The 26,753-nt window shown below is 40.8% G+C and overlaps 1 protein-coding gene across 5 annotated transcripts in view; it reads right to left on the reverse strand.

Annotated features, from left to right (window-relative positions):
* Positions 1-536: 536 nt before the first annotated feature.
* LOC148014481 (pentatricopeptide repeat-containing protein At3g09040, mitochondrial-like) overlaps positions 537-26,753 on the reverse strand; it is a 45,517-nt gene continuing 19,300 nt past the window's right edge. For 2 of the 5 annotated variants that reach the window (XM_087666905.1, XM_087666906.1), the window contains one exon: positions 537-3,185. In XM_087666905.1, the coding sequence (XP_087523031.1) occupies positions 1,186-3,159 (1,974 nt within the window). In that variant the 5' untranslated portion in view covers positions 3,160-3,185 and the 3' untranslated portion in view covers positions 537-1,185. The other 3 variants (XM_087666904.1, XM_087666908.1, XM_087666907.1) reach the window with 3 other exon arrangements.

Below are 26,753 nucleotides of genomic sequence, written 5' to 3' on the forward strand. Positions count from 1 at the left end.
CGAAAATTTAAAAATATAGAATAATACAAAAAAAGAATCCCGACAAACAAATAAGAGAGTAAATGCCAAAAGTGCAAAAGATCAAGTCAAAGACAAATGCGCATTTTAAAATGCAAAGGTGCCACTAAAATTTTATAAAATAGCGTCAGACTCCCTCATATTCAAATTGTAAAATCTAGACAAGCATAGGTGAATGGATTAGGTAACCAGAAGGAAATAGAAAAAGAGAACCTTGGCAAGATGCCCAGTTTTATAAAAAAGGAATGGGTACCCAAGGAATTTAGAGTTTGTATATAAACTCAAAAAGTGAATGAGAAGCTCTTTCTTTGGTATGTGGCTAAAGTGGTTTTTTTTTCTTCTATCCTTGCTTGTATGTGCTTGTGTTTGAGAGAGGGAGTGTGAGAGTGCGAAGGAAAGAGTTAAGAACATTGTGAATAAAGCTATTATCATTTGAAAATGTGGAACTGAGAAGTAATTTGTAGAAAGAATGAGTAAATGAAGGAAAATTAGTAAAAACCATTGAAAGAAAATGGCCATAAAGAAGAAAAAAATTAGGCCTCTACATCTATCTGCAATGCTTACAAAATTAGGCCTCTACATTAAGAAGACAAATTAGGCCTCTACATCTACCTGCAATGATTACAGCCAATCTATCCTCAGTACCCACAAACATACATTATTCACATACACATGAACCACTTATCAGTGAGACGTGGTCATATAGATGTTTTGAGGGTTGAGAATATTGTGAGCTCTCCATTCCATGCACAGAAGGGGCTTCCATGCCATACTGTGTACTTGTGCTCATGGTGGGATAATGGTAAGAGGAAAAAAGGGATTAGTGAAGAGCTAACAGCCTTGATCATTCACTGAACTGCAGCCTATCTCGATTCTGACATTCATCCTTTCAGACTCCGAAAGTAGTTGTCATTGTATTACTGTTACTGCAACCATTTAATCTTGTCAGATCTCAGACATGACAGACATCAGTGGGATGTGTTGCTGCAATGCAAGTGCTACTAGCTGGCAGCATTCTGACCCTCACGCTAGACGAGTGTCAATATTTGCACTTCACCTATCTTCAGCAAACTGTTGGAATCAAACATAACAGAGTACTCTGAGTGTATTTTTGCTACAAATATGGAGCTTGAATGTGAATCATGGTTACATCTTCCTTGTGGCATATTAAACATAAGCACTTTGGGGCTTTTTCTTTGCATCTTTCCTCATCTCTCGGACTCTGTTTGCATCTCTCCATTTTCCAGCATTTGTATATATGTCCACTATCAACACGTATGATGAAGCATCTTCTTGATTCTCTTCTAAAAGCTGCTGAAAACATTTTTGACACAAATCAACTTCCCCATACATTTTACAGGCACTCAGCATAGCCGTCATGACTGCATTAGGTGGTGGGAATTCCATTGCTGAGACAAACCTCTCTGCTGCATAAATATCGCCTGATCTTGCGAAAAGGTCGATCATACAAGCAAAGTGATCTGATGTGGATTCCATTTTATGTTTCTCTCTCATCAACTTGAAATACATTTGGCCCTCAAGGACCATGCTGGCATGGCTGCATGCAGCGAGAAGACATGTGAATGTGATGGAGTTTGGCTTCACACTCTTGTCTTGCATACTTTCAAAACATTTCACAGCCATGTTGCCTTTGTGATTGTCTCCATATGCCTTTATCATTGCATTCCATGAAATCACAGTTCGAACTGGTAGTTTCTCAAACACATCCTGTCCTTCTTCAATTGAACCACATCTGCCATACATATCTAACAATGTGTTTCCCACATGAGTCTCTGTTTCTAGACCACATTTTGTTATTTCTGTGTGTATTTCCCATCCTGTTTTTAAAGCTCCAATCATGCCACAAGCTCTCAAACTACAAACAAGTGTGATAGAATCAGGAGATGTGCCTTCCAGCTGCATTTGTTGGAAACAGTTAACTGCTTCTTCACCACGTCCAGACTCAATGTATCCTGCAATGAGTGCATTCCATGTAGCTGCATCTCGCACTCGCAGCTTGTCAAACACTTCATGTGCTTCTACATGCAGTTCACGTTGGTTGTACATTTCCATGAGAGTGCTCCCGATAAATTGTTCTCTCTCCCATCCCCTTTTTACTGCTTCCACATATATCTGCTGGCCTGTCTCCATTGCTCCTATAGAAATACAAGCTTTCAAGCTGCAAAAGAAAGTGACTCTAGTAGGACTTAGGCCTTGCATTTCCATCTCTTTCAAGCAGCGTAAGACTTCCTCAGCATGGCCATGTGCAGTGGATCCTGCAAGTAGTATGTTCCAAGCGACTGCACTTTGAACTGGCAATGTAACAAATACTTCAAGTGCTTCCAAAAACGAGCCACACTTGCTGTACATGTCAATCAGTGTACTGCTCACATGTGGTTCTGTTTCCATCCCTCTTTTAATTGTCTCAATATGCATTTCTCGGCCATTTTCCAGAGCTCCTGTTCTGCAACAAGCTTTCAAGGCAAAAACAATTGTGACAGAATCAGGAGATGTGCCTTCAAGTTGCATTGCTTGAAAGCAGTTGGTTGCTTCCTCAAGGAGCCCTTGTTCAGCATAGCCTGCAATCATGACAGCCCAAGAAACTACACTGCGAGTTGGTAGCATATCAAACACATGCTGTGCTTCCACAACAGACCCACACTTGCCATACATATCTATAAGAGTGTTTCCCACTACCGCACATCCTGTAAATATGTATCTTTCCAATCCCCGCTTAGTTATTTCAGCATGCATCTTCTGACCACTTTCTACATCTTTGAGTTTCGTAGAAGCATTGAGAAGCGCCAAATACGTATACATATTAGGTTGAACGAAGCCTTCCTCCTGCATCCTTGAATACAGATGAAATGCATGGCTAGGTTCCGTAGAGTCACTGTAGCCCTTAATAAGGACAGTCCAGGAGTGTTCATTTCGCTGGGGCAATCTGTCAAAGACATGTTGTGCGTCAGGCAAGTTGTTGCATTCAACAAGCATAGGGACAAGGTAGTTGCCAAGTAAAATGTGAGACTCCAACTCATGCTCATATATATAGGCATGCAGCTTCTTTGATTCAATGAGATTCTTCTTGCATCTGCATGCTTGCAAGATGCGTATTAAGTTTCCAACCGATGCATCTTGCATGCCCTTCTTCCAGGCTCAAAGAAATCCTGCATACAATAGCCTCAAACCCATCAAAAATAAAGAACAAAACCAAACCCCAAAAGTACAAGGTTTAACATGAACACCACTGGACTACTATTGGGACCACATTTTGTTATATTTAAAATTCTTTTTCAATGCTTAACACAGATAATTAAGTTCATATGGTCTTATAGCACAAATTCCTGAGTTATCAAACTCAAGCTCACACAAACAGGAAGGTAACCAAACCATCTTCTGAGGGGTATCTAGCTCAAGGTATGACCTTGTTTATAGCCACAGCATCATTACTACCAAATTTTATAATGGATCTTATTTTATTACATGCAAGGTATACATGTGGAAAACTTGCTTGGCTATATAATGACTCATAAAAGCAAAAACTTGAACATGGGTATGTCCTATGCATATAGATGTCATTCAGCGGTTTGTAAATTCATTTCCAACCTTATCGAGTGGCCCACAGCCTGGCATCACCCTGTTTTCAGTAAAGACCAGGGACCAGTGGCCAATATCCTAGCTTAGCACTGGACTACCATCATTGACGCCCTCAAAGGTCATCAGGATTAGTTACAAGGGATTCTCATTAATGGCAGGATCTCAGACAACTCTTCATTCTCATTTGCAGAAGACGCTACCTATTCATCACCATTTATGATGGCACCTCCCACTGGATCAAACCATCCTCGATAGAGAAAATCATGGCAAACTGGATAAGTATCCTGACCAACAGAAGTAGCATCACATCCATCTTCTACCCTGGAATCAGCCCTCTCTGCCCCACAACAAGCCATGCCCGGGACCTTGGACTCATTACAAGAACCAACACCCACCCGCTTAAGTGCCCAAATCTGTGCAGGCACATAAGCAAAGTTCGGGTCCAGGCGGCAAGCGAGCAGCATCCCTATGAAGCATTTGGGGGGAATGAAGTCAAGTTCTCGCCCTCACTTGAGCTTCATAGCTCCACGGGACCATGTGTGCTCGAGTCCATTTCCTTAAAAATCATCAATCACACCCGAAATGGACCTGTGCATTAGGCAATTGGATCACCCCCTGTCTCAATCCGGCCGGCTAGGTTGAGTGCTATGACGCACGTTGGGATCTCGTGGCATCAACCCTCTTCTTGAGGGTTAGCCTTGGTTTCCCGGAGATCCTGCTTGTTTGTCATCTATGGCAATTTTTCTGGGACTAGATCCTCACCCTTTTCGGAGGTCGGACTTGGTTTCCCGACGTCCCGAGGTTGCCATCCCCTTGAGCTCCTGAACGGACCATGAGGTTTCGTGTCGCCCCTCACCCTCTTCATGCCGAGTCTCGGGGGAGCATTTCACGCTTCACCCACCCGAATTCTTGTCTCGCCACTACTCGTGGTTACAGGGCACTTCCCTTCGGGCAACCAAGCTTGTCTTTTTCCTCACACAGCGCACTGGCACCGTTCCACTTACTGGGTATCATCTTCTCCCCCAAGGAGCCTCAGCAGGAGTGGAGTGTCAATGCGGGGGGTTACCACTCGGTTGCGTATCGATGTCTTGCCATGGGACATTTTTACGGGTCCTCCCCTCCCGTCGTGGGTTTTCTAACCCTTTGGCCTTGAGGCCTCAATTCACATTTTACGTTCCTTCCGTATTCGTCACAAGCTGCACACTATCTTTCACCAAGAATTCGTTGGCATGTTGAGATCCATTCTGACCGCTCCCACAAGCCAGCTCTCATGTTTGGTATCATCGAGAGGGTGAGGGTCTTGCATACTCTTGGGTTACCAAGTTGGTTGCACAACCCCTTCAGCTAATGTAACTCATCACTTCTCGGATACATGGCTTTCGTGACGAGATGTCCCCGTAGGAGCATCCCAAGTCACTATGGCCTATCTTTGAAGTGCTTTGGCATAGATGCGCAAGCCCCGCGGCGAGTCTCCGGCTTCAACTTCCTTAAGATCCCAATGGTCTATTCAACTTATCGAGGTACTTGGAGTTAGCCTAAGTTTCCCTTGGAGAAGGAAAAAACCATGCTGATTTTCCAATTTTTTGGGTAAAATACACCCAAGTACTCATAATCCACCTCTCTGCGGCAAGAGTATACAAAACCCTGTGCATACATCTTGCAATAAGGTAGGAGTGGGCATCAAACATGTCACCACAAACACTACCTTACTTCTTGAAAAGATGTACTCGTCGTATTTTGATTTGAACCCACCTTGTGCAAAGCACAAGTTGAGACCAAGTTCAAAGGAAGACACAAGTTCATGGCTCACCGGACTCTTTCGTGCGGCAAAGGATTCCCTTTGCGCGATTCGCATTAGGGCGTGAGACCTTGGCTGCACGTCACCACTTGCTTCCTCGCTCGCCTCAAAAGTGACCGAATGGAGTCTCCGTCGATTCTTCAAGCTTATTCCTTGCCTCCTACAGGGGTGTCTCAGGTAATTCCCCATGGCGGTCTTGCCGGCACCATGCCACTTAGAGGGTGTAAAATATTACACGGCGCAGCAAACAGAATCTGAGAAAGAGATAGAGAGTACACAACAGAAAAGAGGAGAATCAGTAAATTCTTTAACTCCAAACAACTAATACAAAGATGGCTCTGTCCACCTGTGCGCTTCCACTGTGTGAAGCTTAGATGGCGATCTAGACAGAAGATAGGTGAAGAGCTTAAGGCTAGCTGGAACAACAACTCTGACTGGGTGAAAGATGAGTGAGAGATGGCTGCGAAGGGGTTTAGCTTTTATAGCCCGCGAAGGTCGTTAGGTCGGCCTGCTGATCGACCTACCATATGAGCCTCCACTAGTCGGCCAGGGAATATTCCAGGAAATATTCCCTTTACAATAGGGACCCCTTTTAACTCCCTTACACCGCAACTCGATGTAATGCGCCTTGAGTTGCTACCAGCTTAACCACTCCGTCTAACCCAAAGATTAGACCCACAACGGTCACCTTTTTGCCATCCGGTCACATAGACCTCATCTGATATAAAGTCAGGACTCAACCAATGTACGGGCTCACATTTGGCTTCTCCTCATAATGGGGGCCTTACAACTTTGAGCACCATGGATCATTGGTAACACCTCATGAGGGTGGGGCATTCATCATATCTAACAGAGGGTAAAACATGCACACAACACATACTACACTCCTCTGTGGCAAGTGTATACGGATACTAAACGCATCACCATATACTCCTTGCAATTGAGCGGGTGTGGGCATCAGACCTGTCAACACGCGCTACTCAATTTCTTGAAGGGGTGCAGCATGGCATAGCCGTATCTTGAACCCACCTCATGTTATCACGAGTTGAGACCAAACTTGAAGGAAATTGAACCTCATGCTCACCGTTCACTTTCGTGCAGCAAGAGAGAACTCTTGCGCGACTAGCATTAGGGCACGAGACCTTGGCTACACGACACCACCTGCTTCCTCGCTCACCTCAAAAGTGTCCAAATGGAGTCGCATTGTTATTCCAACCTGCTTGCTTCCTAACGGAATGTCTCGCATATGGTGATCCCTTAGTTTGGGCTTGTGAAGCCCATAAGCCGGGTGGCCGCGACAAGGTAGACCACCATGCACCCGGAGGTGAAGATGATCAGCAATCAATAAATAGGGAGACTAACTAAAGAACGAGAGAGTGAAGTGTAAAAATCGATGAATGGAAGAATGGCCACACCCTTTTTTGAGGCACATGAGTCACCAAACTATCTAGGATGGTGCCTTAGCTCTCTCGAGTGGCACCTGAAAACTAATAAATGATACAAATAAAGCCTTTTGGGGCTGTAAATGGAAACCAAAATAGGAATTAATGGAGTACAATGAACTTAATGACTTTGGTATCTCAATAGGCCAGGATAGACACTACAATCAAATGAGGTGACACAGTCTTGAAAGTGTCCAACATATATACGTAGGCTACAAGTTTAGAATGCATATCACTTTTTACACCAGTCTCAAACTTGAGATCTCATATAAGTAGGTACTCCTCACTAACTGGTAACTTTGAGGCTCAACTTGTGTTAGTTTTGGTTATTTCTAAGTTTTGGACATCATAGTCATTATTTGGGCAATTTAGGGTGATGTGTCTAGGGTTTCCACAATATAGGCATAGATAATTCTCTCTTCATCTTTGCTATTCTTGTGGGGTCAAGGGTTGGAATTTGGTATTATCTATTTGCATCAGTTTGAGCTTGGTTTCTTCTCTAATTGGGTCTCTAATTGGGGTTGCGTTCCATTGGCAAGGCCTTAATTCTTCTAACTTTTCTTGTTGCTTCCTCTCGAACAATCTATTATCACAATGGACGACTTGCATGATATAATCGTTTCGTGTTTTTGCCTTGGGCATAGTGAGTATGAGGTCCTTGATGTCATCTCAAAGACCCCACCTGAATTGACTCATAAAATACTCCTCATACCAAGTGAGGTCACAGATTAATTGCCTAAATTTAGATATATAAGCAAAGGCAAGGCGGTTAACTTATGGTAGCTTCCGAAGTTTTGTTTCTCCTACTCAACTAGTGTCTACATCTCCAAATGTGGAAGTGAGCTTGCAAAGAAATGCCTCACAGTTATGAAGTACTTGCATATTCATTTCCAAGATTGGTGCAAATCATGATAAAGCTTGACCACAAAGCAAAGTCCCAATGAATCGCACCTTGGAAGCATCATTTGGATACCTATTCGGTTGCATGTGCATATTGAGCTTTACTTGTTGCAGGAATCCCCTGAACTTTGAACGATCACCATTGAACTTCTCTAGCATGCTGATCTTGGGTTCTCTTGTTGGGGGTTCATAAATATGCGGAATCATCTGATCACTTCCTCTGTTGTTTTGTAAGTCTCGGATCTGGTCTTGCATCTCTTGAAGCGCAAGGTGACACATTCTACCACCTGGGTTTTAGAGATAACTAGTAGTTTCCTTGGGTCTCACTAGATTGGTTTTGATTTTAATTTTGATTTTGTTTTTTATTTTGATTGGAATTTTAATTTTGTTTACCCTTCCCTTGCTACCCAAGAAGAAGCAATGAGAGTCCCCTCTGTAGAGATCAAACTATAAAACTGATCAAACAGCCGAGCGTAATGCAATAGCTGACACTCAAATTCATACAATGTGGACATAGTGGGCTATGAGATCACCTGGTACACAAAATGGAAGTATTTTCTCAACAGCTTAATTAGAAACAATGTGACCTAATGGTTCGAGGACTTGGAAGCTCTTGTGGTAGAGAACTCAACGAGAAGGTGCCAATACTCAGCCAGCTTGACTTTCAAGTCATCTCGGTTGATGATTTTAAAGTGTTGGAGCTTTTACTCCTATTTGATGTGATGGGTCCTATCCCAAACTGTGCGAGGCTAAGAGAATCAAAGCTCAACTGAGAGTGCAGTAGACAGTGTAGAGAGTGAAGCACGACACCCAATGCAATAGACTGAAAGAGTGTAACCTGAAAGTACAAAGTACAACCCTTAAACCTTAGGGTTGTAGGGGGTGTTCACACCTGAACATGATAAGTACCCATAAGTGTGTAACATACGCACATACGAAAGAAGAGAATAAGTCTGGGGAAAAAAACCTCTCGTACCGAGAGTAAAAAGTGCCCCGATGTCCTACCAATCACCAACACTGCTCTGTGAGTGTAGGCGTGAGTGAAACCCAACAAACCTCCCAGGAGTGAAGAGTGATTAAAAGTATAAGAATCATCCGCCACCAAAGGATATCAAATTTAAAGCATTGTGAAATGCTTCAAATTTGTCACGAGGAAGAGCTTTGGTGAAGATGTCTACCACATTACTAGTGGTAGGACAATAGACAAGGCTGATATCACCTGCATGTAGCCTCTCTCTAACAAAGTGATAATGTATCTCAATGTGTTTCGTGCGTCCATGAAACACTGGGTTCCGTGCCACTGCAATGGCACTCTAACTATCAATGAACAAAGGAGTAGACTCTGTAACAAATACATCCTGATCAGCTAGCAAGCGTCTAATCCATACACATTCAACTGTGGTGGTGAAAGTTTCCTTATACTCAGCTTCATATGATGATGTGGCAAGAGTGGATTGTTTCTTGCTAAGCCAAGATATGCAAGATGAGCCAAGAAAGAAACAATTGCCACTAGCGGAGTAACGTGAATTATGATCACCAGCCCAATCAAAATCACTGTAAGCATGTAACTAGGTCCCCCTTGGCATAAAGCAATCCAAGAGATCTAGTACCCTGCAAGTAACGAAAGACACGCTTAATAGCTTGCCAATGTGACATGCGTGGCTGATGCATATATCTACTCAGGGCTAAAACTACAAACTGTATGTTGGCCTAGTGTTGCATAGGTAAACAAGGCATCCAACTGCTAGAGGCATCCAATTGCTAGAGCATATGTGTGTATATCAAACAAATCACTGTCATCATGTACTGACAGCTTCAGTCCAGGTTCCATTGGTGTACAGACTGGCTTGCAATCTTATAAGCCAAATCTCTCAAGAAGTTTACCAATGTATCTTGACTGTGATAAATCTAGTATCATGTATAAACTAAATGCCCAAGTAATAATGCAAAGACCCCAAGTCTGACATCTCAAAAGTTTGTTGCAAATTTTGTTTAAATGCTGAAATCTGATAAGCATGTGTCCCTGTAAGCAAAATGTCATCAACGTATAGACAAATGATCAGCATGGATCCCCCCTCTTTACGTACATAAAGGGTAGACTCAGATGAGCTGTTTATAAACCCTTGGCTGAGTAAAAAGGCATCAATCTTTGCATACCAAGCTCTAGGAGCTTGTTTCAAGCCATATAAAGCCTTTTTCAGCTTGCAAACCAAGTGTTCGGATCCCTCAACTGCAAAACTAATGGGCTATTGTACATATACTTCCTCATGCAATTTCCGATGTAAAAATGCAGTTTTAATATCTAATTGATGCACAATCCATCCATAATGGGCAGCCAAAGCAACCAAGTAACCATAGACCTGATGGTAGTCATTTGGGAGGTAGGAGCAAATGTCTCCTCATAGTCAATGCCTTTCTTCTGTACATAGCCCTTAGCTACAAGCCTTGCCTTATATTTGTCAATGGATCCATCTGCATTCCTTTTCAACTTGTAGGCCCATTTTGTTCTAATGGCTTTCTTTCCAAAGAGAAAAGACACTAAATCCCATGTTTGATTCTTAATGATAGGATCAAATTCAGCTTGCATTGCTGACTTCCAATGCACACTATGTTGTGCATCCTCGAAACATTCAAGCTACTCATCATCAACTGTACTTGCTGCCATAACAAACTCCATGGTATGTGCAGTATCATGCATACGAGCTCACCTTCTAGTACGACCAATCATGGGTGCATCCAGATGACTATCTTTCATAGTCTATAAATACCACCTAGGCATTTCTAACTGTACAAGCTCTTACTGAATTTCAGATTCAGCACTTTGCTGAATATTCAGATCAGCCAATGACTGATTTCCTGTATTTTCCAATGGAGCAGCTGGCTGAACATTAAGTTCACTTGCTGAAACTCCAGCCGAATCACCAATGAAATGGGCAGCAACCCTTCAAATACATCACTAGCAGCCTAATATGTATCAAAACTAGCAAGGGATAATTCTGATTTTTCATCAAAGAGTACATCCCTACTGACACATACCTTTTTAGAGACAGGATCATAGAGTCTATAGCCTTTGCTCTCACTACTATATCCCACAAAAATGCATTTGACAACCTTGTTATCCAACTTTTCTAAGTACCTGGGGAATGTGTGCATATGCAAGACACCCAAAGGTACAAAAGTGCCCAACAGAAGGTTTCCAGCTGTTCCAAGCCTCAAAAGGCGTAACATTCTTTAGTGCTTTGGTGGGGCATCTATTTAAAACACGGTAAGCACACATTACAGCTTCCATCCAAACTGTGTGGCAAGCTCTTTGCTTTCAGGTTACATCTGGCCATCTCCATGAGTGACTGATTCTTCCTCTCTGCAACCCCATTCTATTGTGGAGTATAATCAGTAGTGAATTGATGAACAATGCCCTTCTGCTGCCAAAAGAATTCAGCATGGAGGACATATATTCCCCCCCTCGGTCCAAACAAAGAGTCTTTATTTTACAGCTGGATTGGTTCTCAACAAGTGCTACAAAAGCAAAAAATGCACCATACACTCCTGACTTTTTAACTATAGAATAGAACTAGCAGAAGCGAGTAAAGTCATCAATAAAAGTCACAAAATAGTAACATCCACCCAATGACTTTGACTGCATAGGGCCACATACATCTGAATGCACTAACTGTAACCTAGCTATGGCTCTAAAAGCAACATCACGGGGAAACGAAAACCGATGCATTTTTCCCAAAATACATCCTTCGCACAAGTGCTCAGAAGGTCTCTCCAAAAGAGGTAATCCATCTAGCACCTGTGTATGCTTTAAGAGCATCAAGCTACCATAGTTCACATGCCCCATGCGAGCATGTCATAACTCCGCCTGTAATATAGTAGGAGTTAAGAGTGGATGCTAAGTACGCTGACTAATCAACTGAAAGAGCATCCAACTCATATAACCCATGACATAAAGTGCTAGTCAAGACCAAAGTCATGTGTTCCTTATCTCTTACCATGCATCTGTCATCATCAAAGGTGACCTGCAATCCACAACGTGCCAAAGAAGAAATAGAGAGCAAATTCTTCTTTATACCTGGCACAAACCAAGCATCCTGTAAGCAAAGAATAGAGCCATCAATGGCTGTGAGTACAATCTCCCCAATGCCTCTAACAGGGTATGATGCATTGTTGGCACACTGAAAAGACTTGCCAACTGGAGCTGCACCAACAGAAGCAAATAAATCTCTGCAAGATGTGATGTGCCTAGAAGCACCACTATCAAAAAACCAAGTGTATGCATCCTCAGTAGAGCTAAATGCTCTCTCAGCCCAAGAAGAGTCATAACTACATGTGTAAAAGCAATAGTCCCTATTTGCAACAAAGGACGCTGACTCAGTAGCACTAAAAGGAGAATCAGAAACAGACATTCCTGACTCCTTTTTCTTCTCCTTGGCGATAAGCTTTCTACACTCAGTGATGTAGTGGCATGGCTTCTTGCAATAATGGCATTTGCCCTTCTTGGTTTGTGTGCCCCCTTGTTTTTTATTACCTTGTGAAGTACTTGAAGTCCCAAAGCTCTCCAGAGCATTCTTTACTTGCCTGCTTTTGCCCTTCTATCTTGCCATAAAAGCCTACTCAAAGGCTATGACATCCACACCACTATTTCTTCTTGTTTGCTCCTCCTCTAGAAGCAAACTAACTAATTGAAGAAAAGTAATCAGCTGTGGGAAAATCCTCCTCATGGTGAGGTTTGGGGTTGTATGACAAGCCAAGTACGAAGGAGGTAATGAGTTCAATGTAGTAGATATCAATTGTGCATCTGAGTAGTACTCATCGACATTCATAAGTTGCTCATGCAAGTCCTGAATTTTGTTGAAGATTACCCTCATCCATCTTCAATGTCTCAAGCTCTTTCTTTAAGGAAGAGATGCGGGTCTCATTCTTACCAGCAAACATCTGCTCCAAAGTTAGCCAAGCTTCTCATGAAGCAGCTACAGACCGAATGTGAGGGATGATGGATAGCTGAATTGCAAATGCAATCAACGACAAAGCTTGTGCATCCCGTGTATCCCGTGTTTTTTGAGCTACTGATCTTTGGGGAAGTGGTTAAAGTAGAGCAAGCTGAAGAGGCTGAGGTGCCCGTTGTCCACGTCCTCCTGGAGGAGTAGCAAGAGCCACAACTCTGGGCCTAACTTCTTCTCTGCTCACATAGTCCCAAAGATATTTCACAACCAACACATTCTTCATCATGGAGGACCAAAGTGAGTAGTTGTTACCATCCAATCTATCCTCCTTGGATACATACGTAAATACATCTCCTCCCTGATTTGCCACGATAATCAATACCAAAAGAAGCAAAAGAGCAATGTCCAAGCTGGACTAATCTAGAAATCTCCAAAATTTCCAAAAATTATAGCAAATAGCTTACTGCAATTAGTACACTGAGGTACACTTTGTCAAAACTGTCTGTAATGCATACAATCCAAGGTGTATTCGATGCTCAGCAACACTATATAAGAAAAAGCCCCAAAATTTCTTGCCCCAAAATTATCAAAAGCAATCAATTACTGACTAAGATTGCAGTATATTTACCAATGTCTTCACAAAGCCCAAAAGCCCCAAAATTCTTGACTTATTTGCCAAGAAATTTGCATCAATCGTGTCCCAGACACGGATTCAGATTTTTGTGCCTGCCTGGATACAATCCCCTTTTCCAAAGATGAATTTGAAATAGAATTTTTTTAAAAAAATTTACCTCAGTGGTGACCAGTTGAGCTGGTGGCCATAGGAGTAGGCTAAAGGGCATGGCAGCGCAGGCGGTGCTGGAGGCAGGCACAGCACAAGGCATGGCAGCTCAAGCACAAGCGCAGGTGGCGCTACATAGGGCGTGGAGAGCACAACACAAGGCACAAGGCATAGGAGACAGGCCAAGGGGCGACGCAGGGTGCAAACGGACATTGCTGCCACCATGCAAGAGCTGGCAACGTCTAGCGCAAGAGAGGCGGACTAGAGCAGTCTGGCCGCATAGTCAAGCAGGACTGGCAGGTGACGACCAAGTGGAGGCAGTGGGTGCCTGTTTGGCAGCGTTACTGGCCTGGTAAGGTGGCAAACTACTGGTAGAGGACAAGTTGGATTGAGTGCAAAGAAGCTCAAGCTCTGATACCAAATGTGAGAGACTGAGAGGATCGAAGCTCAACTGAGAGTGCAGTAGACAGTGTGGAGAGTGACGCACGACGCCCAATGCAATAGACAAAAAGAGTGTAACATGAAAGTACAAAGTACAACCCTTAAACCTTAGGGTTGTAGGGATTGTTCACACCCGAGCATGATAAGTCTCCATAAGTGTGTAACATAGGCACATACGAAATAAGAGAATAAGTTTGGGAAAAAAAACCTCTCGTACTGAGAGTAAAAAGTGCCCCAATGTCCTACTGATCACCGACACTTCTTTGTGAGCATAGGCGTGAGTGAAACCCAACACAAACCACATAGTGATCAATCAAGTATGCCCAACGCCCGAATGCTAAGTCAAGATGCTGAAGCTGTGAATGAAATTCAAATAAGAGACCTTGCATCAGCTCGACAATAGTGAAGACATTTCTAGCCTTCCATGAGTGGACAACCTCGTATGGAACAAGTGTAGGAGTGATTAAATGTAAAATTTTGTTTCAATTATAAGTATTTTTTATGAATTATTATTGTTGACATCTAGTTAGGATTAATGGAAAGAAATAGATAGTATAGATTCAAACATTAAGTTTGCAACGTTAATACATTCTTATACTTAGAAATCCACAATTAAAATGTTATGAATAAGAAAAGATTTTGTTAGTTTTTTATCTCGTTATAGGATAATTTTATTTAAATTCTAAAACCATGGAATGGCATTAGATAGCATCAGTGTTGCAGTCTCATAGCATTGCATAATATTAGAATTGTATATGTGAAATGAAAAAGGGATGCTTGTGCATGGAAATATTGTTATACTAATGATTCTATATATGGACAAATTCACTTACATGTAATAATAAAAGCACATAAAAACTTGTTGATAGATAACTTTTGTATTTGGTTAATAAAGATGTCTTGACGAAGAAAAAACATCAATAGCATACTTGTAATGGAGATCTTAACAGGAAAGATAGTAGCAATAATTGGATTTGTGATGAATACTATAAGTTGGATTGGATTTTGATGCACCAAAGTACTCGAGGGAGTTTCAAGATCAAGTTTAAGAATGTTGCAAACCCCAAAAAACATTGGAAATGTAAAATTTTAGAGTTCAAAAAAGTGTTTATTGGGACTAGTACAGTAACAAAAGTGTTGATCCAACATGTTTATATGCATAAACAAATGTGTATACACAACGAGAACTACATTGCAAAATATAAATAAGACAATAAGTTTCTAAATTTTATCATTGTTTATTCTTTTTCATCAGAGTTGTTTTTTATAATCTTTGTAGTGTTCTAGTTCAAGTTTGTTTTTACTGACAGCTCTATATCCATCAACTTTGCATGAATGACAGAATATGGAATGTTTGAGCGGCAAGATATATGTTTGGCATGAAGACATAGGTTCTTTGATCTATGATAATAACTCTGCAAGTCAACTTACAACTCAAAATATCTTTTTTTATATTAATTGTATGTAGTAGAAAGTTGGTGATTGCAACATATTCCATTGCCGCCACTATCTAGTTGTGAATGGTTAATTGGTAGCTTAGAGTTGTTAGGAGCATGTAAGTCCAAGATATAATCTGACATCAATAGAGCTATGAGACCTACCAGAGGCTCCAAAAATGTACATCTTAGTTGGTTTATTCCATTTTCATTGTTTGCACATTTATTTGATTCATGTGAGATTCTGAAAAAAACAAAGATTACTTATCAACGCAAGTGTCCATTTGAGGAATAGATGAGTTAACTATTAGGCGAGTCCAACCCTTGCACAAGGTCCCATAGGTTCTAAGAGTCGAGGACATGTCTCATCATATTTGACCAAGTAGTGAAATTTGACCCATTAAAACAAACACTAAAATTAACGGCATGTTTGGCTAATGAGGGCGAAGAACCATGAGGTATTGAATAAGTGGAATAAGAAGCAGGTGGTGGAGGGAGATAAGTGGGAGGGGAGGTGGATAGGCAGAAGTATGCTGATAGTGTCCAATAAGTGCCGATTGATGCGGAGGCATTGGAACATGAATGTTTCCATAAAGTGCCAGTGAAGGTGGAGGCACTGGGACACGTAAGCCCTATCCAGTAGACAACTAGGACACAACAAAATGACCAAAAGGCACACTAAGCAATGCCATGAAGGCAAACTGTGGTACCAAAAAAATGACCAAAAGGCCCACTAGGCAATGCCATGGAGGCAAACTATGGAACCAACTAATCCACACTCAGTGGTGGTTGGGTGGCATTCCCAAGCTGTGAAAAACTCATAAGTGTGGGGATGAAAACATGCACCTCCATCATGGGGATACCATCCAACTAAGGGAAAAACAAGGTCTTAAGAGGCATGCCTATGGGTGAAGGATCCCCCACTGGGATGTGAGAAGACATGTATGCTGCACTTAATGGAGGCTGAAAGGAAGGTGCAGTAGAACTAATGGGTGGGATGGATAGCAAATTAAATGGATTTGTCATTTAAGGAGTTGTTGGAAAAGTGTTAGGTTTCTTTTGTCCATTAAATGCAAATGAAGAAATAGATGCATTACCAAAATCATATTGACCATGAGATGGAAAAACTGAAAGAAAAAATAAAGAATAAGCACTCATCATAGATTCTTGCAATTGTTGTTTATGCTTTCTTGAATGCAATTTGAAATACCTATCCACATGGCACAAATCCCTATGGTATGCAGTAGCCAATGCATGGTGTGCAAGGCCCAATGTATTCGGGCATGGCTCAAAATGTGCAAAACCCTATGTATGGCAGAATTGGCTTGATGCCTAGGGCACAAAGTAGCATGTTTAGTAATGCATCTACACCCCCAAATGCTTATGAGGCTCAAGGAATGAATATTGGTCATGCAAATGCTCCGTTTGGCATTGATTTTGACATAAATACAGTGAGTACACCCTTTAAGCAGCAGCCAATGTATGACAACTTGACACCCAAGGGACAAAAAAAGATTATGATGAGCATGGAAAGCAATGAAGTTTGAGCCCTTCAATGGTACACAAGATAGGTTGAAAGCTTTTGACTTTTATTTAGCAATTTGATGCAGCCTATTCAAGAGGGAACTTCACGGACTCCTCGAAGATTCAAAAGGTAGCCACTTTCTTGAAAGTGAATGCATTGCAATGGTGGTTTACTCTTTTGATGCAAGGTAGAGCACTGTCAACTTGGGTATAATTCAAGCAAATGTTTGCATTGAATTGGTTGACAAGTACCTTTGAGGTGGACATTATGATAGCTTGAAATAAACTAGACACTAAGAAATGCAAGAATTTGGAGCAATATAATAAGAAGTTTTGGGATAGATACATTGCTGCCTAATACTTCCTACCGGCTCGGACCCCTTCATGAGCAAGTGGAAAAATATGTTTGTGGACTACTGTCACCAAGTGATGATACTTTTTGCAGTTGCTTTCCTTGTTTACTTATATAAATATTTTACTTTTCTTTTATTTAGTAGTTGTTGCTTTTTATCCCCAGAGTTCTCTTGGATTAAACCGGGATCTTTGCATGGCAAAAAGAGGCAACCATTGGGACAAACTAGACTAATGGTTTGTCTGAGCCTTAGGACCAATTCCATATTGAAAGGGTACTAAAGAATAGAATGCTAGTGGTTTGAAACTGTGTGCTTAGCCACTGGAGATGGTGCGGGACAATGAGCCTGGCCAAGACACAATATGCACATGTAAGAATGCTCACAGAATAAAAGTCACCATAACTGAGCCACATTACACTTTTTGATGTGGTTGCAATGATAAAAGTTGCTCAGAAAAACTTAAGGAATGTAGGGGTTACCATCACTAAAATTTAGGGAGTTACTATTTTTGGAACCCACAATCTGTTCGCATCATTATCTTCGTTTTTGCACAAGGATTAATTCTTTGGTCTGTGCCGAGGTCAAATTTTGCACTGATCATGGAGAATTTTAGATCGGAAGGTTTAAACGGGAAAATTGTTACATGTATGCCATGTGGCACAAATTCCCAAAAGAGAGAGAGAGAGAGAGAGAGAGAGAGAGAGAGAGCATTTAAAGAAAACGTAATAGGCATAAGGGGCAGATCAGAGAATGACATTTTGTGGAGCTGGGGGCACATTGCTGCTAGTTCATCAGCTATGGAGAGTATTTTGTCTCTAACTCATGTACGGAGATAGAGCTCACTCCCTTTGGTCAACTCTCTCTCTATTCTTAGAGGAAATGTTCTGCATGATGGATTGATTCCATCGAAGGTACAGTTCTGTGTTTTCTTTGCACTTCTGCTGAGGCAAGAGCCTCATTGTCTAGGTTCAAGAGCAGTTGTTGGCTTCTCCAATGCAAGAACTACAAAAAATGCTTTCCTAAAAGTGATGTTTTGGATATGCCGGACAGTAAGAACATTGAATACAGAATTCTGCAGACTGCAATTCTGCACATGAATCATGCTAGACAATAAGAACAGTGAATACAGAGTTCTACAGACTGCAACTTTGCACATGAAACATTAAGTTATGGTCACAGCAAATGCTTTCCTAAAAGGGATGTTGTTCTAGATATGCTGGACAGTAAGAACAGTGATTACAGAGTTCTACAGACTGCAATTCTACACATGAACCATTGAGTTATGGTCACAGCAAATGCTTTCCTAAAAGAGATATTGTTCTGGACTGTAATTCTGCACATGAACCATTGAGTTATGGTCACAGCAAATGCTTTCCTAAAAGGGATGTTGTTCTGGATATGTTGGACAGTAAGAACAGTGAATACAAAGTTCTGCAAACTGCAATTCTACACATGAATCAATGAGTTATAGTCATAGAAAATGTTTTCCTAAAAGGGATGTTGTTCTAGTCATGTTGTACCATCCTTATGCAGCTGGGATTTACTCAAAAAAGATGAAAACCAACTGTTCACAGGTTATGTATTTTGGAACATTTCATTATTGTAATTTCCCATCTTTTAATTGAAAAAGAAATACCGAAAGGGGCGCCCAACTTCGGGGTCAATCTGGTGGAGCGAGGGAGTGAGGTCTTTGTTTCTGTATGTGTGTGAAAAGTCCAGGTAATAATTGAAGGAACTACTGCTTTATGTGAGTCATAGACCAGTTTCATGGTTCCATCCCCGGGATTTGAATTCTTTTCTGTAAGTTAAGCTCGGACAGTTTTGGGTAAAAAGGCCATACACACAAGTTTTACAGAGATTACAGGACTAGAGAGATGGCAGACATGGACCAAGGCAAAGAAAAACTCCCTCATGAAGAAGAGAGTTCTTCTACTCATAGAAACTGAAGAGAGAGTATTGGTGCACAAGTATCAACACCTTCTAGAACCGAGATTAAACCACAAGATGAGGAGCAAGAACAGGAGAACTTGTTTATGGCACAACTCCTCAGTATGGTTGGCTCTTTCCAACAGCTTGTAAAGAATCCTCCGATGCAAAAAATTTTGAAGTCACATAATGAGGACTCTCAAGCTGAGTCATCACATCATACCATGAGAAGCGCTCAAAAAGGCAAACCTCTAATGTGCGTGAGCGTGTGGAAAAGACACCAAACATGGAGACAGGTCCAGTGCAACAAGAAGCACAAGCACACGATCAAGGAGTGAATGGTCAAGGCAATTATTCACACGTGGCACAGCAGACTATTCCTCCTCAGTCTGCTACTTATCCTGGTTACCCTGGTGGTGGGTCAGTTTTTCAAGCAATGACTGGATTACCCATAGGTTATCAGGATACTTGCCTAGAGGGCCACCAAGAATGATGCCTATTGAGGCAGTGAACCCACTTCATGCTAATATTGGTCTACAACCTGGTTACCAGACTTTGCAAAGTCCTTATTTGATGACTGGAGTACAAAATGCAGTGGCTGGTTTTTTTCAGCCTAGTGGGCATATGGCAGCTAAGACAGGTGAAATGAATGCTGATAATGCACCTAAGGGCCTCCCCTTTTTACGGCCACTTGTCTATGACAACCTGACACCAAAAAGTGCAAAGCCTAAAGACTATAAAGAGGGCGGTCAAGCATTAAAGTTTGAAACCTTCAATGGTATGCAAGATAAGCTGAAAGCTTTGACATTTATACAGCAATTTGATGCAACTTACACTAGAGGGAATTTCACTGAAACTTCTAAGGTGCGGAAGGCTGCAACTTTTCTGAAAGATAATGCTTTGCAGTGCTGGAACACATTGTTGATGCAAGGATATGCACCTGCCACTTGGGTCCATTTTAAATAGTTGCTTGTAGCCTCATCGTTAACTAACACGTTTGAAGTAGATGTCATGACTGCATGGCATAAATTGGACATGGCAAATTGTGCGGATTTAGAAGAGTACAATAAGAAATTTTGGGAAGCACTTTTGCCCGTGAGTTCTTACAGGATAATGCCCCTGTCAGAACAAATTGAAAAGTACTATTGCGTTTTGCCTGAAGCCATTACGGATTATTGTACCAAGACTAGGGTTACAAATATGGTACCATTAATTGAAAATGTTGGTGTGGCAAATGCATTGTTGAAAGGAAAAACTGACAGCTTTAAAGGCACTGAAAAGAAGGATTCTCAGTTTAAGCAGGATCCTAGCAAGAAGAAGAAGCAATTTCCAACAAAAACCAGCTTCACAAAGAAGTTTTTTTGGAAGAAAAGATTTCAGCAGCAACCTCGTACTTCTTTTAAACAGGGCAAAGGACAGAAGAGGTCACTTTTTGGCAAATCATTTGAAGAAAGAAAGGCTTTAATGATGGCTAGAAATGCTTCATATGTGAACAAAAAGGCCATATTGCTTCTAAGTGCCCATAGCAGTCTTCTAAAGATGAGGATGATAAAGATACACCAAGTAAAAAGAAGCCCAGCATTGGCTTAGTGCCTGATATGGTGGGAGATCAATCAGCAATGATGCTACAGAATTGTGTAGAGCTTCGGGAAAGATCAGAGATTCCACAGTGCTTATTTTCTTTGATCCTTGAGCTTGTGCAAACTTTATCGCACTGGCATTGGCAACTAAGCTGGATATACCTCCCGAGGAAATGGGACCAGTTGGACAAGCTAATTTGGCATGCCTGGGACATACTAAACTTGCCAACCCCATTCTTCGCAAACTTCGTATGCACATTCATAGCTATGTGGATATAGAGGAGTTCCATATTACGCCTTTAGGGGGCTGTGATGTTCTGTTGGGTATTCCATGGTGCCACAAGAAGCATGCTATCTTGAATGCTTACAATAGAACGATTACTCTTGTACATAGGGAAAAAAACCCATGTGTTAGATGTGAAGCTTAAAGGAGAGTCTATTCTAATTGTTTCTGCTTCTGCAATTACTTCTGTAATGAAAAATCATATTACTGCGTACCTGGTTTTTGCAAAGTAAGTTAATGAAGTTGACAGTAATATGTCTGTACTAGATGAAAGTAGAAGGGCTTTCTTAGATAAATTCAGTGATTGTTTCTCAGATTCGTTACCAAGAGAGTTACCCCCTGAGAAGCCTAAAGATCATACCATAGATCTTATTCCAAGCACTAGTCCGCCCAATAGGCCACCGTACAGGGTCAGTGCAGCACAACAGAAAGAGATTATGACACAGGTTAATGAGCTTTTAGAGAAGGGACTAATTCAGCCCAATAGTTCTCCGTTTTTTTCACCTATGTTGTTAGTTCAGAGAAAGGACGGCTCTTGGTGAATGTGTATTGACTACAGAGCCTTGAATAAGAACACGATCAAGAATAGGTTTCCGATTCCAAGGATAGATGACATTCTTGATCGATTACAAGGAGCAAGAATGTATAGCAGGATAGATTTGAAAAGTGGGTACCATCAGATCAAAATCAGGCTAGAGGATATCCATAAGACTGCTTTTAGAACAACATTTGGTCTCTATGAATTTTTAGTCATAGCGTTTGGATTGACCAATGCTCCTGCTACGTTGACTAGGATGATGGATAGAATTTTCCGCCCTTATCGAAGTTTCGTTGGCACATTCTTTGATGATATGATTATCTTTTCAAAGAATGAAGAGGAGCATAGAAAACACTTAGTTACAGTCTTTAATGAGCTTAAGCGTAACAGATTGCTCATTCATGGCAAGAAGAGTGAATTCTTTTTGGAAGAGATTCACTTCCTTGAGCACATAGTTTCTAAAGATGGTGTGAAAATGGATCCTGCAAAGATAGAAGTAATTGTTTCTTGGCCAAACTTGAAAACCGTTCATGATGTCTGCAATTTCCTTGGTGTATGCTCTTACCACAGAAGATTTGTAAGACACTTTGCAAAGATTGCTTCTCCTTTACATGTGCTTGAAAAGAAGGATGTCAAATGGCAATGGACTGACAAAGAGAAATCAACATTTAGATGTTTGAAGGGGAAAATGACTACAGATCCAATACTTATTTTGCCAGATCTGTCTAAGCCATTCATAGTGCAGTGTGATGCATGTGGAAATAGCATTGGTGCTATATTAATATAAAATGGCCGAGTTGTGGCATACGAGAGTAGAGTACTTTCTGTCATTGAAAGGACTTACCAAATTTATGAGAAAGAGTTATTGGCTGTGATCCATGCACTCTCTACTTGAAAGCTCTATTTGCTATCATCAAACACTTAGATACTTTCTCACACAAGCTAAATTGTCAGAGAAACACATGTCTTGGGCAAATTTCCTATCTATGTTTCATTTTCAGATAGTGCATGTGCAAGGCAAAAAGAATGTAGTTGCAGACGCTTTATCTCGCAAACCATAGGTGTCAGCTGTTTCAATTTCTTATCACCATGAATTGGATGATATGAAAGAGCAGTATGCTAATGACAAAGATTTCTCTGAAATCTATAAACAATTGATCAATGGCCAACATCATGATCATTATGTGTTCAAAGAAGGCTTTATCATGATGCATGGAAGACTATGCATTACAAAACAGCTAAGGCCAAAAGTTTTATTAGAAAGTCATACTCCATCGTATGCAGGACATCGTGATATTAATGCTACAGTCAAGGCAGTAGAGACTTTCTTCTATTGGCCAGCCTTGAGATCTAATGTTGATGCATATGTCAGATCTTGTACGCCAAAAGGTCAAATTTGATAGACAGAAGACACCACGGTTATTGCAACCACTGCGTATTCCAAAAAGTCCATGGAAAAGAATTGCCATGGATTTCATTTTGATCTTCAAATAACTTCTTCAACGAATGATGGAATCTGGACTATGATTTGCAAATTCAACAAACAGGCACATTTCATTCCTGTAAGGAAAAAGATTAAGTTAGAACACATGGTAAAGATATTTATGCAGAATATCTTCAAGTACCATGGAATGCCACGGTCAATTGTGAGTGATAGAGACCCAAGAATGACTAGCTTGTTTTGGAAAGCATTGTTTGAAAACATAGGCACTACGTTGAAATTTTCATCTCCTTTCCATCCACAAACTGATGGATAGTCTGAAGAAGCAAATTTGACTATTTTAGATCTACTAAAGTGTTATGTTTCAGATCATAAGACTTCTTGGGAACACTATTTGCCATTGGTTGAGTATGCATACAATAATACAGTGCACTCATCTACTGGCAAAGCACCTTTTGAGATTGTGGAAGGTGGAAAGAAATTGCCTCCCATTTTGCAGACAAAAGATAACATCTTTGAAGTAGATCGTTATGTAAAAGATTGGGAAGAAGAATATAAAAAGGTCAAGTATGCCTTGGAAAAGTCACAAGCTAAACAGAAAAGAGCTGCTGATAGTCATCATTGGGAGCTCTTGTTCAAAAGGGATAACTGGGTCTTATTGCATTTTGAAAAGGCATGTTTTAGAAAACAAAAAAGCAAGGAACATTTATTTCCAACGCTGAGTATACATTACTATGGCCCTTTTCAAGTCTCAGAGAAGATCAATGACATAGCATATAGGCTGAAATTGCCACAGAATTGGAAATTTCATAATGCATTCCATGTGAGCCTATTGAGGCTTTTATAGGTGAAGTGCCAGAAGATATGGTTCAAGAGGAATAACTTGAAGTAGAGGAATTAGATGAGATTCTAGTTCTTGAGCAGATCCTGGTACATAAGGATAGGAAAGTGAAAGATAGAGTTATAAAAAGATTTTTGGTGAAGTTCAAGAACTATTCATCAATGGATGCCAAATGGATGGAAGAGGTTGAATTAGCTGATTCGCCTCAGTTATTGCAACTTTACCGAGAAGCTTTCTTGCTGGAACCTACAGTGACTTAGAATGATTTTTGAAGCAATGTACATTCTCTATTGTACAGTTGAATACTGCATCTCATTGAATAATGCACAATGTATGTTTTATACTTAGCATTAACATGTGTATCATTGAATGAAATCTTAGTGCTTTGAAGTTGTATTTGTTACACTTTAGTTGAATAAATATGCATGTTGTGACACTAATAGTTCGGGCATATAGACTGAAATTACCAGAGAATTGGAAAATCCATAATGCATTCCATGTGAGCCTATTGAAGCCTTTTATTGGTGAAGTGCCAAAAGATTTGGTTCAAGAGGAACAGCCCGAAGTAGAGGAATTAGATGAGATTCTAGTTCCTAAGCAAATCCTGGCACATAAGGATAGGAAAGTGAAAGGTAGAGTTATAAGAAGATTTTCGGTGAAGATCAAGAACTATTCACCAATGGATGCCAAATGGATGGAAGAGGCTGAATTGGCAGATTCGCCTCAGTTATTGCAACTTTACCGAGAAACTTTCTTGCTAGAACCTATAGTGACTTAGAATGCTTTTTAAAGCAATGTACATTCTCTATTGTACAATTGAATACTCCATCTCATTGAATAATGCACAATGTATGGTTTACACTAAGCATTAACATGTGTATCATTGAATGAAATCTCAGTGCTTTGAAGTTGTATTTATTACACTTCAATTGAATGATTATACATGTGACACTAATAGTTCGGAGATACGTGCTATCGCTCTGTGTTACATCTGGAAACATGTATATTAGAAAGGCTCCTAGTAACCATAGTTGGATACACGATGTGATCCTCCACCTATGCGAGACCTGAACTTGCAACGACACAAATGATAGTGGGGAAACTCCTACCGTCGCCCTGTGTCATCTGTTAGCAAGTGATACATGTGATGGCACTAATAACATGGAGAATCTTGTCATCGTTCCATGTCATCCATTCACATGTGTAGCATGCAATCGAGGTCGCTTGCTTTTTTCAAGAGGGGGGTATGTCACCAGGTGGTGATACTTTTTGCGGTTGCTTTCCTTATTTACTTATATAAATATTTTATTTTTCTTTTCTTTAATTGTTGTTGCTTTTTACCCCTAGAGTTCTCTTGGATTAAGCCGGTATCTTTGCATGGCCAGAAGAGGCAGCCATTGGGACAAACTGGACTTATGGTTTGTCTGAGCCTTAGGAACAGTTCCATATTGAATGGGCACTGAAGAATAGAATGTCAGTGGTTTGAAACTATCTGCTTAGTCACTGGAGATGATGCACGACAATGAGCCTGGCCAAGACAAAAGATGCACATGTAAGAATGCTCACGGAATAAAAGTCACCACAACTGAGCCACATTACACTTTTTAATGTGGTTGCAAAGATAAAAGTTGCTTAGAACAACTTGAGGAATGCAAGGATCACAATATCAAAAGGGGCGCCGAACTTCGGGGCCAATCTGGTGTTCAGTGAGGGAGTGAGGTCTTTGTTTGCGTGTGTGTATAAAAAGTCCAGGTAATAATTGAAAAAACTACCGCTTGTGAGTCAAAGACCGGTTTCAGCTACCCTAAGGAATCAAGGATTTTTGCATTTAATCCATCGTATCTAGCATATCTCAGTTCATAGAGACTACTACTACAACCTATGCTTCGCTGTGTGGGAAGGATTCAAGCTTCCTAGAGAGTGAGGAAAGTTATTTAGGGATGAGAAAATTGGCAGCTCTGAAAATCAACCTAAAAAGAGTCCGAAGCAGCAAAGAAAGGACTCAAAAACATTGGCACAACATAGGGAATGGATGGCTACAAATAAATGTTTTATTTGTGAATAGGAGGGTCACATTGCAAGGGATTATCCCAATAGGCAACAAGCTGGAAAAACAGAAAATCAAGGAGATTCTAAAGGAAAAAAGCCCAAAACATCAGTGAAATTGGTGCCAATGTTATTACTGATCAGCCCAATGATGATGCTCTTGAGTTGTGCAAAGCATGGAGCAAGACTAAAGATTAGCATGCATTGATTTTTTTTTATAATGATGCATATGCCAACTTCATCTCTATTGACATAGCAACCCGTCTAGGCATCGGAGAGGATGAGATGGGACCCATAGGGAAAGTTGAAATGGCATGTAAAGGCCATGTAAAGCCTATTACACGACTCATTGAAAAGCTTCAGTTGCATATACAAGAATATGTGGTTGCCATTTCTAAAGTAATGAAAAATCACCTTTCAACGTACTTGGTTTTTACTAAGGATAAAGATGATAGTGAGAATGGTGAGAACATGTCTAACTTAGAGAAGTATCACATATCGTTTCTAAAAATGTATGCTGATTGTATCTCTCAGTCACTTCCACGGCAACTACTACCTGAAAGGCCAGAAGATCATAGCATAGATCTTATCCCTGAAAGTAGCCTGCCTAAAAAGCCACCCTACAGAGTCAATGCAGCCCAAAAGGAGAAGATTATGAGTCAAGTGAATGAGTTGTTAGAAAAAAAGCCAATTCAGCCCAGCTCCTCTCCTTTTTGTTCTCTAGTGCTTTTGGTGCAGAAAAAGGATAGTTCATGGCATATGTGCATTGATTATCGTACTCTAAACAAGATCACAATAAAGAATCACTTTCTGATTCCTTGGATCGATGATGTTATGGATAGATAACAACGGGCAACCATAT

This window comes from Lygodium microphyllum, chromosome 25 (assembly GCF_053477565.2).
Source record: "Lygodium microphyllum isolate KBCC chromosome 25, Lygodium_microphyllum_v1.1.10, whole genome shotgun sequence".
Classification (NCBI taxonomy): Eukaryota; Viridiplantae; Streptophyta; class Polypodiopsida; order Schizaeales; family Lygodiaceae; genus Lygodium; species Lygodium microphyllum.